General features: G+C 40.5%; 1 protein-coding gene across 1 annotated transcript in view; it reads right to left on the bottom strand.

The window, feature by feature from the left end:
• Positions 1-5,618: 5,618 nt before the first annotated feature.
• ccdc102a (coiled-coil domain containing 102A) overlaps positions 5,619-19,411 on the bottom strand; it is an 84,393-nt gene continuing 70,600 nt past the window's right edge. Inside the window, exons 8-10 of the mRNA XM_044352218.1 lie at positions 19,029-19,199; positions 17,813-17,916; positions 5,619-7,364 (exon numbers count right to left, since the gene is read on the bottom strand). Coding sequence (XP_044208153.1) covers positions 7,232-7,364; positions 17,813-17,916; positions 19,029-19,199 — 408 coding nt within the window. The 3' untranslated portion in view covers positions 5,619-7,231. The remainder of the gene's footprint in view (positions 7,365-17,812; positions 17,917-19,028; positions 19,200-19,411) is intronic.

Genomic DNA, 19,411 nt, shown 5'->3' with positions numbered 1-19,411 from the left:
TTTGCAGTTATCCCAAGGGCACCATGGTGAATACTTGCACACATTTGTATGTCTAAACTGTCCATATACAACTCTTTGCTTTATGCAAAGTAAGCCCAAAACATACATTAACACACACACACACACACGCATTTAAGTGTAGAGCCAGAGTTGTGATTTCAGTCACTCTGACTCCAGTCCACACAAAGGTAAAACATTCATTATATGTCTTGGCTTCTCTCTCTCTCTCTCTCACACACACACACAGTGTGATGAATATGATCTCAGAGGGAGATGTGAGTTGTTCTCCCATGCTGTGTGTGGGGAGTCAGGCTGAGGTTCAATCTCATTACTGTGTCTGCTTTTTGCAGTACACCACAGTCTGCACTGCCAAACACACCACAACAGTGTGTGTGAGTTTAACGCTCTTTCTCGCTCCAACTCCTTTGTCTCATATTTTCTAACTTTCTGGCTTTTTTACCCTCTCGTGCTGGGCTGCTGTCATTACTCAGCCTTTTGTTCTACCATGGAGGTTATACTGTATGTCCAACATAAAACATCTTCAGAAAACAGTTTCTGTATTGCTCATAAATTATTAGCTTTAAATCAAATTACTGTTTAATGTCACTCACAGTGATAACATCTGAGAATTAATACTCAACTCTTTTTAGCCGCTTTGAGCACTTTGTTTTGGTCTTACAGTAAATTTAATGTTTTGGTCTCAGAAGCATTGTTTCCAGCAGCAACAGGCAGCTGCAGTGAAAAAGTTCTGATAAAGTAACTGTACACTAGCTGCTCAGCACCGAACAGCAAAGTTAACAACCAGCTGCTGAACATAGTGGAGCATTTAGCAGCTAAAGAGAGAGATGTTTCAGGTGTTGGTCTGGAGACTAAAACAGAGATAAAAGGTGAGTGAATATTGGATCAACATGATTAGATGACAGCTGTGTAGCTGTCAGTTTGTTTTAATGTTTTTCTGCTTCTGTCAGTCTAAGAAGTCAGACTGCAGAATCTGTGACATCTTTTAAATCACTTCTAAGAACTGATCTTTTTAAAAAAAGCCTTTTGCTGTTTTATTATTATTGTTTTTATAGTTTTATCTCATATTATTGTTGGGTATTTTATTCCTTTTAAATTTGTATTTCTTTTATTTGTCTGGTTTTTATTTACCTCTGTTATTTTAATCTGGATTCAACCATGTAAAGCACTTTAAAAGTGCTGTATAAATAAAATTTATCATTGTTATTATTATGAAATTCACTGAGCTGCACAGATTTTACTTAATCTAGGAAAATAAAATATACATTTATCAAGTTGTGTTAATATTTCAGTTGATGATGAATTGGTGCCATCAGGGTTACCTCAGGTTGGGCTTGGAGACCATACATTTATAGCAGAAAGCCTGTTACAGAGTCAGGGCATGCAGTTAGAAAGATGTAGGTGTTTATCAGGAAGAGAAGGTCTAACAAAAAGATGCTGTGGGTTAGACTGAAGGTACCTTGTGGACTTTCTGACCTCTAATAGTGCTATGGAGCAGTCTTTTTGTGAGTGGGTCCTTGTTTTGTTTGTCTTGTGCATGCAAGTGACACAACACAGTCCTGCAAACGATTTCACACTATACCAATGATCTACAGGAGCCAAGAAATGCAACAATGCACCAACAAAGACAGAGAAGAAGACTGCATGCTAGTAAACATGGATTTAAAGGAATTATTTAAAAATCAGCTTTGCAAATGTTTTATGAGGAAGGAAAAGCACTCAGGTTTTGTGAGGAACACAACACAAAACAACTTTTGTTTGTTTACAAGAAACTGCACAGGGTACCCTGAGGGGAAATGTTGTATCCAGATTTTTGGTGTAAATATTAAGGAGTTAAAGTCAGTCATCAGCTTTGACCGTTCTTTTTGAAAATCTTTCTCTTGTGAGCTCCACACTTTTATGGAAGTACAACGTTTTTACAGCATATGCTGATGTGCATTACAAACATGTTTACTTTTTACTTTAGAATACCTCAATTCTAAATTTTCTGTATTAATGAAAATATTTTAAATGGCAAAGATGAGTGTTTAAGGACATGAAACCTCCTGTGGTTTCTATAAATACCTTTCATTTCATTTCAACAACAAATATAGTCATTTAACACCAATTTCTCCTCCGAGTCCACTTTAGCCTTTTTTTTGGGATTGTCAGACGTATGTAATAAACACACTAGAAATACCCCGACAGTGAAAAGTTACCAACAGTATCACTGCTGGTTTCCTTAAATCACTCATTAGGAAAACTGTAGATTTTGAGAGAAACCTGAAGAACAACTTTGAAACTATAAACAATGAGGCGCCACTGGTTTCTGGAAAGTGTTCACCAAATAAAAAGACATGAATACTTTGAAACACATTATGAATACATATGGAGAAAAAATGACACAGTTACTCTTTTTTTTTTTATATGTACAGTTGACATTTATAGAGCTGATACAAAACCACTGTGGTACAGATCATTTTTATAAAAACTAAACGATAACAACGACAACATAAATAGTTCAGAATCCTGATCAGTAAAAATATCTTGGTCCCCTTCCAGCGTCAGAGTTGAGGCCGAGGCAGAGAGTGACATTAGATGGTGGTGGAAGATAAATGAGTGTTTTATTGCTTTCACAACCGCGTCTATCCACTGCTAGACTGGAACTCTTTCACAGACGTCAGATTTAACACAGATGAGTTTTGCACAAATAAATGAACTCTTCAGTCCGACACTGTGTGTTTCCAAAACTCCCCCTTACTGCTGAATACACGGATTGCCTTAAAGGAGAGTATTCAGCCTACAGGAATTTCACTGGCCAGGGCTTCATTATCCCATGATGCTGCTTTGGAGACTTACATACTTTTGATTTGTGGGATTTTTCTCCAAGAAAATTGCAATATTTTCAAATACTGAACATCAGCATAAAGGCTACATTAAAAAAAGCACACCTGCATCACCAGGACAACAACAGAACTTGGCTTGTATTTCTAGCCTTCGCTGTCTGGAAAGGTTTGGCTCTACTGGTTCGTAGACTGTAAATCTGGATGTCAACCCTTTTGTGTGTATGCAGAAAAAGGAAACTTCACTTCTAACAGTATCTGCCCATCAGTCTTGCTATGCCTATTCAGACTGAACAAAACAGACAAACATTCAAACCAGAACCAAACCTAAAATACATCAGTTTGAGGCTCTTCCTCATAAAGTACAACACTAATAAATTACAGCTTTTGAATATTCAGTTTCAGAGTTCATTAAGGCCCGGTCACACCAGAAAATGGCAGTGAAATTCATGTGCACATCCACATGAAACAAAGGCTTGGTGACGAAGTGGCTAATCGCAGGGCTGGTTGGTGAAGCACTGTAGTTAGCTAATCCCCAACGTGCTAGCTAGCCTGGAACATGGCAGCGCTACAACAGTTCTTTGAGCTTTGTACTGAAGTTCTTTGAGAAATTTATAATGTAGCACAAAGTCAAGAGATTGTGTTATGTAGCACGACAAACTAGCAAAGCTGTAGACAGAACCACATTTCCATGCACGTGCAGTGGCGGGTTACTACGTTATCGCTATTTTTACTCTTTGGAGCCGTTTCTAAACAAACTACTGTAGCCACAAAGGATCATGTCACCCAGTGCAGCAGTGTGGATCACTGAGAGGGTTTTTAATAGTTCTTGACAACAACAGAGGTCTACAGCACAGAGGAATAAGATATATCAGACTTTGGATACACACACAATACTTGTAAGTAGGATGAGTTCATTGTAGGTTTGGTTCTGCACATGAGATTCGTTGACAATAAGAAAAATATAGAAAATCATCAGCCTTATCTTTTAAATGCTGGTGTGCCCGGGCCTTTAGTGGACATTCACGGCCTCCTTAACAGACACACTTAGGGAGAGATTTTACTTCTCCCCTCATGTGTAACATTACACTAATGCATGATGAGTCTGTTCTTTTTACATGGATGTGTTACATTCACTTACTTAGCTCATGTTCTAACATTCACTCGCGTTTGTTTATTGTCAGGGAGCAGCTGCAGTCATGCTGGGAACACACTACACAATGAAATGATCAGATTGAAACATTTACATGAGAATGCCATATAGTTACAGGACTACTTACTCCATATAGGTCACATTTACCCCCAAACACCCTGCAGTTAAGTATGTGGTTTTGGTTTTTACAGTTACTCCTATTACTTCTTTTTGGCTGGACCAGCCATGAACCAGCCCTATAACCACGGTTGTCTGTAAGTGAGTGAGTGAGTGATGATGTTACACCATTGGTCGGCTGGCCGAGTGTTGATGTGTCCCCATTGGCTGTTGCTCTTTCAAAATGAATTGGCGTGAGATGATGGAAGTGGAGGACAGCAGCGCGACACAGAGTGACTATATTTCCTGCTCTGAGCTCTGGTGTTAAATGCAGAGAAGTCGGCTAAACTCCTGTTTAAACAGACGCGTATCAGCGACTGTCCATTTGGCAGCGCTGTCAGCACTCAGCAGGAGAGAGGCTCTGTGGTGCGTTTGGATTTTTTAACTGAACTAATACCAGGATGCAAGCCTTTTATTTCTCCGATGTTTTCACATCACAAACGATGAACAACAGCATTAAAACAGGAGTCTTGCAGGTAAAACATGCAACTCATGTAGCTGTTATATCAGTTAAGTGTGGGGCGGCTGCTCTGCAGGTGCGCTTGATTTGACTGTAACTGTGATAATCAGGCAGAGATAAACCTCCTGAGTTTGCACCCAAATGCTGATTTACAATTTCCACCACAGCCTCCATGGTCAACGACCAGGAAAAAGGCAGAAAAAAGGCGTATAGAAGCATGAGGGAGAGCGCACAGTTAAAGCACCTCAAATAACCATCAGTCTGACAAAACACTCAATAGAGTGAAAAACAAGAGACATCCACAGAGTGACACAGATGAAAGAGCAGAGGGAGTTAACAGATAATTAGAATATTTATAATTAGAATTTAGAAATTAGTCTCTTTCAAATCAGACATCCCAAGATATGAGTGGAAAATATTGTTCTTGCAACTGCATTTATAACCAAACGTAGCTCAACCATGTCATGTGATGCTACTTCAGTACACTTTACCAGCAAATATTACTGGGACCACTACAGAAAATTGCAGATGAACATTTAATATCCAGGAATTCACATTACAGACACGACCACTGACCTGTAACACACTGAACACAGTTTCACACACTGACCGTACACGGTCCAGCCTTGTACTAGGTTCTGACCTAGTCTTGTCTCTTCACAAAAAAAAGTGTGAAAATGACAGTTTGACATTTTACAGGGTGGCGATGTGCCAGACTATGTCTTGGCCAGTAAATTCCTGGACTCTCTGCTGATAGCTGGTTGTAATTTTGTATGTTTTCATGACAAAATTTTAGCCTGTATCTTAAATGATGGGTTCACATTTTATCTGTCGAAATGTCTGTCTTAAAACAACAGTCAGGAACCCAAATGAACATTGAAACAGGTTTCAATGTGATGGGGGACAAAATCCACAGTCCTCCTTCTGTGCAAAAATGTATTTAAAAGTTTATCTGAAGCTAATATGAAGCTTCAGCGTCCAAACGAATCACATCAACAAGATATCTTTCAATGTTACAGTCTTTTTATTGTAAAAAAAAAAAAAAAAAGAAAAAAGAAAAAAGTCAAATAAATTGTGAACCTTTTTGCACCTGAAGGGCAGAGTTCAACAAATGTACTATTGGACAAACTGGAGCAGGTTTTCTCAGTTTGAGTGGGCTGTGAATGGGGAGTGGTTGTAATTCTATCCAACTTGTAGCTATACTCAGGCTAAACACTGTGCAGTGTGCCCCCAGCATTGGTTGTGAACTTGAAAGATATCAGAAATAGTGAATCCTCAATATTTGGGAGAAAAATACTTACAAATACTGCTTAAAATGTGGCAGACCATTTTAACAACATGTCAATTATTTAAGTGATTGATATTTCCTTGTGATATATCAATAAACACCTTGAAGCTCATAGGGACATAGCTGACAGCTGGGGAGAGCATCAGGAACAGAGCGGGGTTAATACTGCTGATGTAGATGTGGGGTTGAGGCTTGTTTTAGTAGAGTAGCACAGTTCAGACGGGACAGCTGTGATGCTTGTGATGATGTGAGGTAAGAGTGAGTGAGTACACTGAAAAGATGGTAGGTGTCGGCCTCTGCTAGAGTGGTTTGGTGGAAGTTCATCAATAAGTTCATTGAAGAAAGATCCTTTCATTCAGCATTACACTGTCCAGCCATCCTGTTTGAATATCCATCACACTCCTGCTGGGTTTGATCTTGCTGCTGTGTGTCTATGCCAGTATGTCTGGGTGTCTGTGCAGAACCGTGTATGTTCTGTGTAATGATTAGGTGTGTGCTTATCATATTGCTGTTAGGTGGGAACTTTGTCACATCAATGTTTTCATGTTTTAACTGATGATGAATCCAGGATGTGTGTAGCCTAGCTTAGCACAAAGAGTGGAAGCAGGGGGGGAACTGCTAGCCTATCTCCATCAAAAGTGACAAAATACACCTGTAAAAACTGCTTCACATTTTTGACCTAAGCTAGGCTAATTCAATTATGGACTAACAAGGTTAATGACTAATCAATTGACTGATCGCAGGAAAGAATCAACGCTACATAAACTCAAAATGTGCACATCATTATTCATGCATCACTGGGACATCTGTTCCATGGGTGCAGGTGTTTTCAGCAGCTGGACTTATGATGAACACTGGATCAAATGACCATATTCAATATGAAAGGTGTCGCTAATAGTGAAAAACACACAGAGAGTTATCTCAAACTCTGCAGTTAACTTCAGCTCTACTGAGCATTTTAACCTCTTGAGCTCATTATTTTGGTTTTTACAGTCATAACTTTACTGTTTGGGTCAATCTCAACCAGGATCTGTCTGTACTGGATGTACTGAGATAAAAGTGATACTGATCATCTGATCTGACTCTGGGTAAAATATTTCCCAAAATGTCATTCTTTCAAAATTTGATGTTTGAGCAAAACATGGCTGTTTCCTGTGGCTGTGAAAAGTTGTGTTTTTGAGGAAACAAAGTTTTCCCCCCAACAGCAACAATATTCACCTCCTTTATGTGACTGCTGATGTTTGTGTAAAATGATATCCTGTATCACTGTATGCATTTACCGTGTGTATGTGTGTGTGTGTGTGTGTGTGTGTGTGTGTGTGTGTGTGTGTGTGTCATGGGATTTGGAGCTGCAGTTCCTCTTCTTCTTCGTCCATGTCGCTGGTCGGGCCCTCTGGGTTTTCAGGGCTGAACCGAGCCGATCGCATCTTCCCAAACAGACCAGGATTCTGCTGCTGCCGCCGCAGTCTGACAGAGAGACACACATACAGAATCCCACTCAGTCAAATCATACACAATTGAAAAGAAAAGTTCCTGACCTAGGAATAGAATTACCAACACTTCCTCTCTGAGATCAGAAAATAGTCTGAAATGAGAGGTGAATGTCTTCACAAAGCCACTATCATTATGTCCAGAAATCCTCCACCACACAAATGAGAGGAAATTTCTATGTCTTGTGAAAAAACAGCAAAATAGTTCTCTTGGTTGCAAAATCTATATCTGCCTGCCACAACCTAAATCAGTTTGTTTTTCTGTATATATGTTTGTTCTAATGGACTGTATTGTTAAAAGTCTTGTGATGATCTACTTTGTTTTCTTGTGTGAAACCTATCCAATAGTATGTTGGATATATTTAGCTTTGGCAATAAAGTAACCTTTAACATTCATGGCGTCCATTCAGTCTTATAGGAATTGCTTGGCTGGTGCATCCGCCAAAAAAGTTTCTAGCTTCCGGGTTTGCTTCTGCGTTGTGCGGCCCACTGAATGTGCGCAGTAGTGTTTCCTCCGCTGGCCCCACCCACGAGTTCAAGCTCAGCCCATAGACTTTACATTGTGATGACGTCATGGATTTTTAAATCACTTTTGTCGGCTCGAGGAAAGTTTTACAATTACAAAACCTCCATGGATCAAAAGTTCATAATAGAAAGAGTCATAATTGACCTTGTATGCAGTTCAAGGGGTCCTGGCAACAGTTTTACAGACGTCTCTTCTACAATGGTGGTCGATGGGGAAAATGCTCTTTGGGCCACAGGGGGATTTTTCACTGCAATACCACGAGTGGCCACTGGGAAAAATTAGCTGCCAGGCTGAGCGGTGGAGCCCTATCCAGCTCTTATTATACATCTATGACATTATCATGTTGCACCATCTTCTCCCTTTTGTGATTTACTGCACTCGACAGGAGAATCAGCGCCACCAACTGTTAACTTCAAAGTGCTCAACTATTAATACTCAATAAATAGTAGTGGATGGATTTTCTTTTCTTGAGTTTCTGAAATTTCAGTTAAAATTTGTGCTACATTTGGATGTAAACCTGGCTAATGTGTATAAATGTGTGTTGGAGATTCTAAAAAGAAACTGACATCTTCAATATCACTGGAGTTATTTATGCTGAAGACATATGAATCTACCGTTGAAGATGTGATCTACATGGAGTTCACTCCAGTGAGCCACTAAAACGAAAATCTCATTTCACCCTAAGCTGTATGCATTTCCAATTGATTTTTAAAAAAAACTAATGGCTATTGATTCTTTCAAAGATGAAAGCTTGGTTTGATATAAAACAGATCTGATTTGGACACACTTGATTCTACTCAGTGTCCAATTTTTCCTTTGCTACCCTTGTTTTGCCTAAACACACTAGTTGAGGATGGTTGGATGGACTGATGCACCACAGCTTCAGCTTTCTTTAAGGTCGAGGACATTTAAATCCTTTCATGCATTTCAGTTGAGCCGTTTCCACATATGAACTCCAGACAATGTCCAGAGAATCAGGTCCGGATATTTTCCGGAGTTGCCTTATCACAGACGTAGCACACAGCCTTGTCTGTCCGTCTTACCTGAACTCAGACTGTTTGAACACCCTGCAGACAGACTGGTCACACATTTAAAGTGATTTCTAACCTTGTCTTGACAACATCAACATGTACATCACATCAAGCTAATCTCAAATGACGGACAGAGTAAGAATCTGCTTGATAAAGAACACCCTACTGCAACAATCAACTGGTCCGATTTTTCAATATATGCTGTGACTTTGTGCAAATGACGACACAAAAAATAAAACTTTTCTGTTCAGTTGTTCAGCTGCTCTCTTCTGTCATGTCTCCTTGTAATATGTCAGTTGCTGCCTCAGAGAAACGCCTCAATGATTTCAGTGGAATTTTGACTGAACTGATGTTCACATCCGACACCAGAGACCACATTTTAACAGAGACAGCGGTTACCTTTCCCCTCATATACAACACCTGTTATCGCTCCACCAGATTTCTACATTTCAGATACGTGGTGACAACTGAGTGAACCATATCCACATAACTAGTTAGCTTCCACTTCCATTTCTGCTTCCTTCACCTCCCCTCCTTTTGATCTTCTCACCTTCTTTCCCTCTCTGTCTCCCCCTCCTTTCCTCCTCTCAGTCTCTCTTTCTCTCAGTCTGTCTCCTGTGTGAATTTGTCAGTCAGCAGGCAGCCCGGTGAGAGTCAGACCAACTGCTAGATAAACTAGAAAAGTGTTTGGACCACAACACGGGCTCCACCACTAAAAGCTTTTCTATTGAGCCTGAAAACACTTGGCAGAGCTACAGACATGAATGACTATTAATCTAAAGAGAGAGACATGATGAAGACAGGGAGGATGGAGACACAGACATGCCTGCATCCATTTTCCCAAACTGTGTTGTGGTCATTCTCTCAGTGAGTAATGAGGAGATCGATCCTGTGAGAGCGACAGTGTGGCCATGATGCATCAGGTCATGTTTAGTTTAAAAACTAACACAGTATTATACATAAAGTATATCAAGACAGTAATCTCTGCTAGAGGTCTTTTCCTAACATTACTCACCACAGGAGAAAACTTCTGACAGATTGGGTGCAAACCAGCTGTGGCAACTCCCAGGGGACAACTGTGTCACTGCTGGGATGGATGTGGCTGAGCGGGTAGAGCAGGGTCCTTAACTAATGGCAGGTTTGGTGGTTCAGTCCCCAGCTAATCCTGTCCACATGTCAAAGTGTCTTTGGGCAACAAACAGAACCCTAAAGTGCTTCTGATGGTGTCAGTGTGTGTGTGTGTGAGAATCAGTGAATGAGAGGCAAATTGTAAAGCACTTTGGATAAAAATACTGTGTGAGTGCATAGAGAGACAAACTAACACTGGAACGTCTGGGTTCTGCTCTAGAATTAAGAAAACCTCATTTAATATTCCATGAACATGTGTAACTCTGATAATTACTAAAAATCCAGCCTTGGAACAGAACTTTTCTCAGAAGTATCACATGTGGTGCAATTCATGTGTTTAGATAAGTACAGTAATTTTTTGAAAAATGATCTAATATGGTTGTTTTTTCAATACTTATGTGTATGTGTATTATAAGTCCTATATGTTCGTGGGCTAAACGTCACGGCGTGACAGAAGAGGAGAGTCCATGAGTGAGTTGAGAGGGTGCAGCTAGCTCAGACATGTCTGAAATAACAACAGGACAGAGAAGAACGAACGCTGTTTTAACACAGCACAATTTACAACTAGATAGGTGAAAAAGAGATTTAGAAGAAAGTGTTGGGGAGTTTTATGGATATGGATGAAACCAAGTACCAGTGCTGTTGCGTTGGTAGTTTTTCATGGGAGCTTTAGTTTCTTCTGTGCACACAAAATAATAGTTGTTTCACTTCATAGAGGAAGTTTTTTTTAGAATATGAAAAGTACATGCTTAATTTTTTCAGAAAAACCAATGAAATATGAATGAACCATTGAATTACAAGAGCTAGTGGAAAAGATGCTAGCCCAGACATGATGTCATGACCTCATCTACCTATCTGAATTCAAAGTTTAGACTTCACCTTCTATAGTTGGACTGAACACTGGTATCTGGTACACTGGCAGTTATGTAGGGCTGCAGATATCTCCAAGAAGATGACATACAATCCAGGCAGCAGGGTTATACCCCAATCAGGATATTTAGAGTCAACTAGTTGGCATTTCAGGCCAAAGCATCAACTCATAATCATAGGTAACATTTCTCATTACCAACAATAATAACTGATGCCGCCTCCCGCCTGTTACAGCTGAGCTCACCAGCCGATCAGCCGCCCCACCCTAAACTCCCATAAGGGAGGTTGTTTGAGTAAGAGATCCAAGAGTTTGAAGGTTTATCAGACACCAAAACACTGCACAACACCTTATAATACTGTTAAACAGGATTTTACAACTCTGAAAAGTGACCAAAACAGCAGGTGTTTTCTCCTCAGTGTAAAAAAAAATGCATGGTAAATGTCAGGATTATATCTGATCTTTTTGGAAAACAAAATAAATAAATAAATAAATATTAAAAATATGAAAAAAAGAAATATGCTTTTATGAAAGGGGCAGTTACCATCCTATACCACTTATGAAGATGTTAACAAGAAAAGCTGACATATGGCAGCATGAAAATAACCATTTAAATTCCCAATATGTGGTCAGTTTATCCAAATAATGTCTGTTTGGAAATTTGCTTTGACATTTTCGAAGATGTGGGGGAGCGGCTGGCTGGGTCCTGCCATTTCACCAAACTCTCTGTTTGTCTTTCCTGTGCCGTCCAGAAGGCGTTGTCCGTCTGCTGTCTACCATCTGCCCCAATCCATGTGAATGCAGCGCAAGTGTGGGAGATGTGCACGCTGCAGTTTATATTATCTCATGATTTATTTGCTGACCTGCTCCTGTGGACTAGCCTATGTGGACAAACAAGTAGGATGTTAAAAACAAGAATCAGTGAACTCAGAACACAAGGTCAGTGTGTTGTTACTACTGTTCCTTTAATGCAGTGGTGTGTTTGGGATGAATAAAGGCAAGTCTGCCGAGTAAGGTGGAACCATGGACCCAGTGGAGGAGGTTACCAGACAATCACCTTACCTCCTATGACACCAGCAAGAAAGCATGTGACAGGGTGAACATCCATGTTGCACTGAGAGCTGCCTGACAACATAACAATGTATGATCCCTCATAAAGGCTGGCTGCCACTCTGAGACTAGAGCTACACTTTACAATACATATGGCAGGGACGTGCACAGGATGTTAGAGGGGCAGGGGCCCAAATTCATAAAAGGCAATTTTTGCAAATAATTAAATACATATATGCCTGGTATGACTACTTTTGCAACACTATGAAAGGGATGTACAATATGTATTTAAAACAAACCCATGACTGAGGTTAGTTCAAACACTGCTGCATGACAGTTAATTAATGATACATGCAAAGAAATGAAGTGTATTTCAGTAAATTCTCCTCACATGTTTACCAAGCCAACTCTTATCTATCCCTCTGACTGACATCCTCACTTGCAGAAGCTCAGCTTAATACTGCTGACAAAGATACACTTCCTCTGGCTGCACGGCTGCCTCTCTCTCCTCCATATTTGTCTCTTACCACCTCTCCATAGAAGACATAATTGCTTCAGTAATAACAGGCAATAAGAAGATGCTGATATTGTATTGCTAAGATACAATTACTCTGTGTCAACAAATTAGTTTAATATAATTCACATATCATATCATAATACTGAGGCTTGGAAGACATCATGCATTTAATCCACAATTCTAAAAAGCAACACATAAGCTTTAGATAAGGTGTATTAGATATAATACACATATATAAATATATACATATATAAAAGATTTGAACAGTTAATATTATATTCATCCCTTCCCTCCCTCCCTCCAAAAATACTGAAAAAAGTGCTTGAGCTTAACTATTTGCCTAAATATATAATGATATTTAATAAACAGTTAACATTCATGTAAATGTAGCTGCATTCACTGTCCTGATACACACATTCACCTGTTGAGCAAACACAACACATAACATATGAAGAAAGGAAATATGTGTGCTTACTGCACATATAATCTTACATTAGGTGTTACTTTCATATCTGACATTAATAAGACAAACACAGTGACAACATCACTGCTGACAACAGTTGATGTGGATCAGTTTGACGCTAGAAATTCAGATTCACTTAGCTAACATTGAATACACCTGATTGGCTGCTTGTTACAGAGGGGAGGAAAACGTGCTTAATTTCATCGTACTTCTTAAGTGTATCATATCGTCGTTATCTTGTAGCTTGCATGGGATAAAGGTGCAGACCTTTTTCACAACTAAACTACTAAGAGAAACATGTTATTTGACAGTATCCATACCCGCTTTGCATGGGATCTGCGATGACAACAGTAGTCCCCCTGAACGTTAGTTCCACGCTACTGAGTTCCATCAGCTAGTCACTATTAACACAGCTAATTCTGTTGATTAATTTTGTCCATGTGCCCCCTGATTATTTTAAATTCACCAGAACAACAAAATACATGAAGGTTCATTCTTGACCTTGGGAACACAAATCTGTGATAACATTTCAGTTTATTGAAAAACCAAAAGCCCTAGAAAAGGCTAGTAAGGGAACCTTGGGTTTATATTATTTTGACACAGATACTGAGAGGATATTATAAGGGTATTATAGCAATTTCAAAATGCACTTCTTAAAGTTGGGGGACTCTAAAGAGATAGATTAAAAAAAAAGGGAATGATCAATGCAGCAGGGACCAAGCTATCCTGACTTTTAGGCCGTATTCAAACTAAACACCAGTCCTCCCATTCATTACAATGGGGGTAGTGCGTTTAGGCTGTGGGGGTTTTGGCCGTAGTGGTGCCGCACAGGCCTGCAGCGAGAAAGTTGATCCAGAGTCAACTTTTGGATGTACCCGACCTGATGTCAGGCTGCAGTGGCCAATCACAGCTGGAGATCAGACTGATCAGAGCTGTAAACTCTGCCATGAGGGAGGACAAAGATGTTACTAGGGGGAGGGGAGGACATTTCTCTTTGTTTGGTAACTTTAAAAGTTTAGTCAGACTTTACTGTCGGCTTCCTAACTCATTTTAAAAAAGACGAGAGAAAAAGAGAAAGAGAGAGACAGAGAGATAGAGAGAGAGAGAGAGAGAGAGAGGCTGTGGTTGAGCCAGCTGGAGAGTGAACAAAGAGAGGGAACGGTAGTAGTGAGATAGCAAGTGAAACAGATCAATAAATCATTATTTTATGATTGTTCCACAGCAGTTATGTTCTAGAGAACAATTAAACACGCCCACACCCCTCTACTCAACCCTGCGGAGGTGTGCCGCAACACCTTATGGTGTTGGTCTGAATACAGACTTAGTTACCGGTACAGGTCAAGCTTCAAAACGCTAGATCCCACACATACACACTAGGGGTGCAACGGTATGTGTACTCGTCGTGAACTGTTCAGTACAGGATGTATGGTTCGGCATGTGACTTTCCTCGGTTCAGTATACTCCATGACCCAAACAATTACTGTCAAAATAGTTTCATAATCTATTTACTTAGCTGTAGCATGCTCATGGATGTATGCTAACTGTGTTTAGCCCTTCCCTCTCTGTGATGGTCAGCTTTGACTCTGCTTTTGCAGTTGGGAACAACTATAAACACATTTGATTTCCGACAAGGTCAGACAACATGTCGTAAGAATCAGTTCTGAGTGACCATAGATCATCATAAAACAGCTGTCAGCAGGTGTCCTGACTCTGTGCAGTAAACAGAAAGGTTGTTGTCTTTTCCACTGCAGCACAACTATAAACTGTTTCAAAAATAGTTCTGGCCAATGAGTCATTGTTGGATATTTACATTTTTCAAAATAAAAGGACTGAAATGTTACTTTTTACCTTTCTTTTATTTTCTGCTGTACTGAAATTGTACCGAACCATGACCCCAAAACCAAGGTACATACTGAACTGTGAATTTTGTGCACCGTTACACCACTAATACACACACATATAATATTGTGGTTTAGGAAAAACACTAAAACTCAGTGATCCAGTACTCGCAGTACAGGTTGTTACACACGCACACACATTCTGTGTATGCTTTCTTGTGTTAGTGGTACATATCATAAAACACGCCAACAGGATGGAGTGATGTAGAGAGAACAGGGCCATCCGTCAACATGAAGGATGAGCTTTAACACGCTCAAATTATAATACAGCTTTAGGTGGGATGAAACAAACACATACAGTGATGCTCAGACAGAAGACACACACACACACACACACACACACACACACACACACCCTGGTCAAGCAGTCTCTAAGAAAGTGAGTGAATTAAAATAAAAAACAGAATGAAGGAGAGCTTAAGCTACACCCTCTGTGAGAACACACACAGATTTGTGTCAGTCTCTGAAGCCGTTACCATGCCGACACGCCTGTCACTCCTCCACACAGCGGAGCGATGAGAGAGCTCTCTGTTACTAGGGTAACCTGCGACTGGGAGCTTGGCGATTGGCTGCCGGGTGCCAGAGCAACGACGTGGAGAAAATGGAAAGAATGCAGAGGGAGAGGCAGAGAGCACGGAGCTGAGGACTGTGCAAAGCTGATAGAGTGTGAGAGCTAAAGTAAGTGACAGGCAATAACACACAAACACACACACATACACACACACACACACACATACACACACTGAGAGCAAAAGAAGCTAATCTCTAAATAGTAAGAGAAGTGAGTGCCGAGGCTCACAGTGAGCCTGGCAGCTACAAGTAGGCTGTCAGCTTCATATCCCACACACACCTGAGCACAGTGTGTTTTGAGTAGGTGACTTCATGGCTGTCTAGGAGTGTTTGAGAGTGTGTGTGCTGTTGCTAAATAGGGCGCCCTTCTTGCTTTAGAGTACAAAAATTCTAAGTTTAGCATAAGCCTCTTTGTAACATAGTTCAATGTCCTTGTGAATTTTGATAACAAGATACTAGCGGAGCATATATTATGGTGCGTTTTTGCCTTCTGGAATCCTAGACTGACTCTGCATTTACAGTTTAGAAAGAAAGAAGTATAAATAAATCCTTTTTTATTTAAAAGGGGCAAATCTATTAGAGTGGAACGCTGAAATAAATTTGACAGCATACAGTGTGTGGGAAGCATCAGTAGTGATAAAAGTACTAGGAGTAGTGACGTACAGTAGAGAGTGGCCTTATTAAAGGCTAAATGTCAAATATGTTGGGTTGGGCTCATTTGACTTCTTCCCAGTTGCAGAGACAATCAACCAATAAGAGCTTTGCATGCGGGATTAGAGGTGGCTGTATACTTCTTCAGACATGCTTGTCGGATGGTAGAAATGCCCATCAAACCACCCCCCCCATGGCAGAAAAGTGGGCGCTGTGCACAGTCATTTCTACATTCACACCTACTTCACGCAGTGATTGGTCAGCTGTGTGGGTGTGAGAAACAGGGTTTTAACTTCTCTCCCTATCTCCCCTTTTTTTTATTTATGACACAACTATTTCTGTCACTTTTCACATGAACAGCAGAGTGCAACACTATGACTGTCTTCCAGGAGATAATGTCTGACAATATGCTCTGTTATACCTGTATTTAAACGATATCACGTCTCCCCGATATCACATCTCCCCCTCCCCTCTCTGTGACGGTAGGCTTTTCACCCTTGAATGAAGTCCTTTGGAACAGCTATAAACACATTTGACAACAAGTTGTAAGAACCAGTTCTGAGCGACTACAAACCGAGCTTAATGGGGACGTTATCTTCCTACATAGTTAGCCGGCTACGTAGCCGCTAACATGAAACATGACAACAGATTACGGCCACAAAAACGGCGCCAAGAATAGATAACATCAGTACAGCTGTATGAGATAGATGACAGCTCCTCAACTGTCATGTTACTTAGTTGTTGTGAAAAAAATGAACTGCTCCTCGCAACCACTACTACAGCTTCATACATCACTCACTACTGATTGGTTGGGTCATAACAAAACAAAAGAAAAGGGCCCCCCTCCCCAAACAGCTTGACATGATGGCATTTCAGTCTGGTTAGCAAGCTAGGTAGGTACGCTACCATCAATAGACACCACTCAGTATTACAAATAACTCAACTGGTTTCAGAAAGTTTGTTAACTATATAAACCATCACTTGCTGCATAGCTTCTCATTTAGTTTTTTCAAGCACAATGGACTATGATGGGATTGTAGATGCAGGGGTTGGGCTGGTTTATTGTAACAAGGTTGGTGAATTAATAGCAACTGTAATATTGTCTCTTGTTTGGCAGTTAGTGAACACGTTACATTACATACACACACAAGTCAGGCTGCTAAACATACAGCAGATATTGCACTGATATTACATTTCCACTTTGGGTCATTAATGCTAACTGATTGGTGCCCATTAATTTTTGCTGCAGTTCCTCCCTTGTTAATTTTCAGACAATAACCCTTAACAACTGATGGTGAGATTGTGAATGAGCAGCGATCAGTGCACTTACCAGGAGCAATATAGTTTCCATTAGAAGTGAGACTGATGACTGCGTTGGTTTTGCATTTGAAACCCACTCAACCAATATGTCAGTTGGTGTAATACAGGAAATGACATCAGTGGAAATGTACAAATTCTTTGTCAAAACACTTTCCAAAGATACACACATTGTATCTGTTGCCACTGAGAAGCTTGTTGGCATATTCATCTGAAATCTGTTCTGCTATGTGCTGGCCCCTGTGTGTGTGTGTGTGTGTGTGTGTTTCTGTAGAGTTATATTGCCATTATCAGCTGCCAAGTACGAATTCAAGAGACTGTGTGTGTGTGTGTGTGTGTTTGTGTGTGTGTGTGTGTGTGTGTGTGTGTGTGTGTGTGTGTGTGTGTGTGTGTGTGACTGTTTTACCTGGACTGTAAGTGTTCCAATTGGACCTGCAGGTTCTCAGTCTGCTCGACCTGCTCATCCAAAGACCTCTGCAGCTTCCTCGTCTGGTTATGGGACTCATCCAGCTGGAACACACACACACACACACACACACACAGACTTATTTTTAAAAAAATGCAAACTCATGGATCTCAAATCGACAAGCATTCCATTTCCAAGCATTGACACGCAAGGATGCTCCACTGAATTTGCTCCCCGATCATAACAACCCCACTACTGCACCTTTACTATTTCTTATGTCTGCATGCTGTTTCCTGTCCATTGACATGACACTACCTGCAGCCAGTACAGTAAGAGTTAGGTTTATGCGTGTAGAAATGTTAAAAGGGAAATTCTGGTATTTTTCAACCTGGGCCTTGATCTTGCATGGTGGAACTGCCACAATTATGAGAATAAGGCCCGGGTTGAAAAATACCACAAAATAAAATGAAAATGAATAAAAATGACAATATGGTATCTGGCCTTAAAACCTCACTCAGCACAGACATTGTCTTAAACACCTTCATATTTATGTTGTGAGGTTTTAGTTGTGTTGTTAGGTTTGAGTGACAGGAATCCAAAGAGATCCATCCCTTTGATCCACACAGAAGTGTCTCAATTATTGGATGGTTTGCCATGTAATATTGTACAGACATTTGTTTTCCCCAGAGGATATATTCTCATGGCTTTGGTGATCATTTGACTTTTCCTGCCATCAGCAGGTCTAACTTTTCACTTAATCACTGAAATATCTCAACATTTTCTTGATGTATTGGCACCAAATTTTGTACACTGACATTCATGGTCCCCAGAGGATGACTCCTAATGACTTTGGTGATGCTTTGACTTGTCCTCTAGCATCACCATGGGGGGGGGGACATTTTTGACCATTGGATGGATTGCCATGAAATGTAGAGCAGTGTTCCTCAGGGGATGAATTGTAAAATTCTTTCATCTAGCACCATCAGCTGGTCATAATGTCTGTTGCAATGCTACTGCAAAACTAATCACATTCTCATCAGCCTCAGCTGTACTTTGTGTTCAGTGCTAATTAGCAAATGTCAGCATGCTATCATCCTAAACTAAAACGGTTAACATCAACATGCTAGCATTGTAATTGTGAGTGTGTTAGCATGCTGATGTGAGTATTTAGCTGGTTGGTTGGAATGAGTGTGTATTGATGGAGCCATGTTCCTACCTCATCCTCAGCCTGTCCTAACTCTTTCTTGAGCTCTTCTACCCGCAGTCGCAGCTTTTTGACTTCGGCCTCGTGGCTGTCCACCCTCCGGTTGGCGTGGGCAAGCTCGGCCGTCTTCTCCTGGAACTGCTTCTTCAGCTTAGAGTGAACATGGCGAAGGTCGGCCAGCTCCTGAGGACACAGCAGACAGACAGAAGTGAAGCTTACAGCCAACAAACTTTTCAAGAGGCTGACTCTGGTCAACCAGCTCTTCTGCCTCATTTACTACTGAAAAATATTAGCTGATTGATCGCTATGTCGATCTGTTGTCATTTATGAAGTAAAAATACCAAATATTTGCTGATTCCAAGTTCTTCACTGTGAGGATTTGCCCATGAACAATG

This window comes from Thunnus albacares, chromosome 1 (assembly GCF_914725855.1).
Source record: "Thunnus albacares chromosome 1, fThuAlb1.1, whole genome shotgun sequence".
Taxonomy (NCBI): domain Eukaryota; kingdom Metazoa; phylum Chordata; class Actinopteri; order Scombriformes; family Scombridae; genus Thunnus; species Thunnus albacares.
This window is presented reverse-complemented; position numbering and strand designations above follow the sequence as displayed.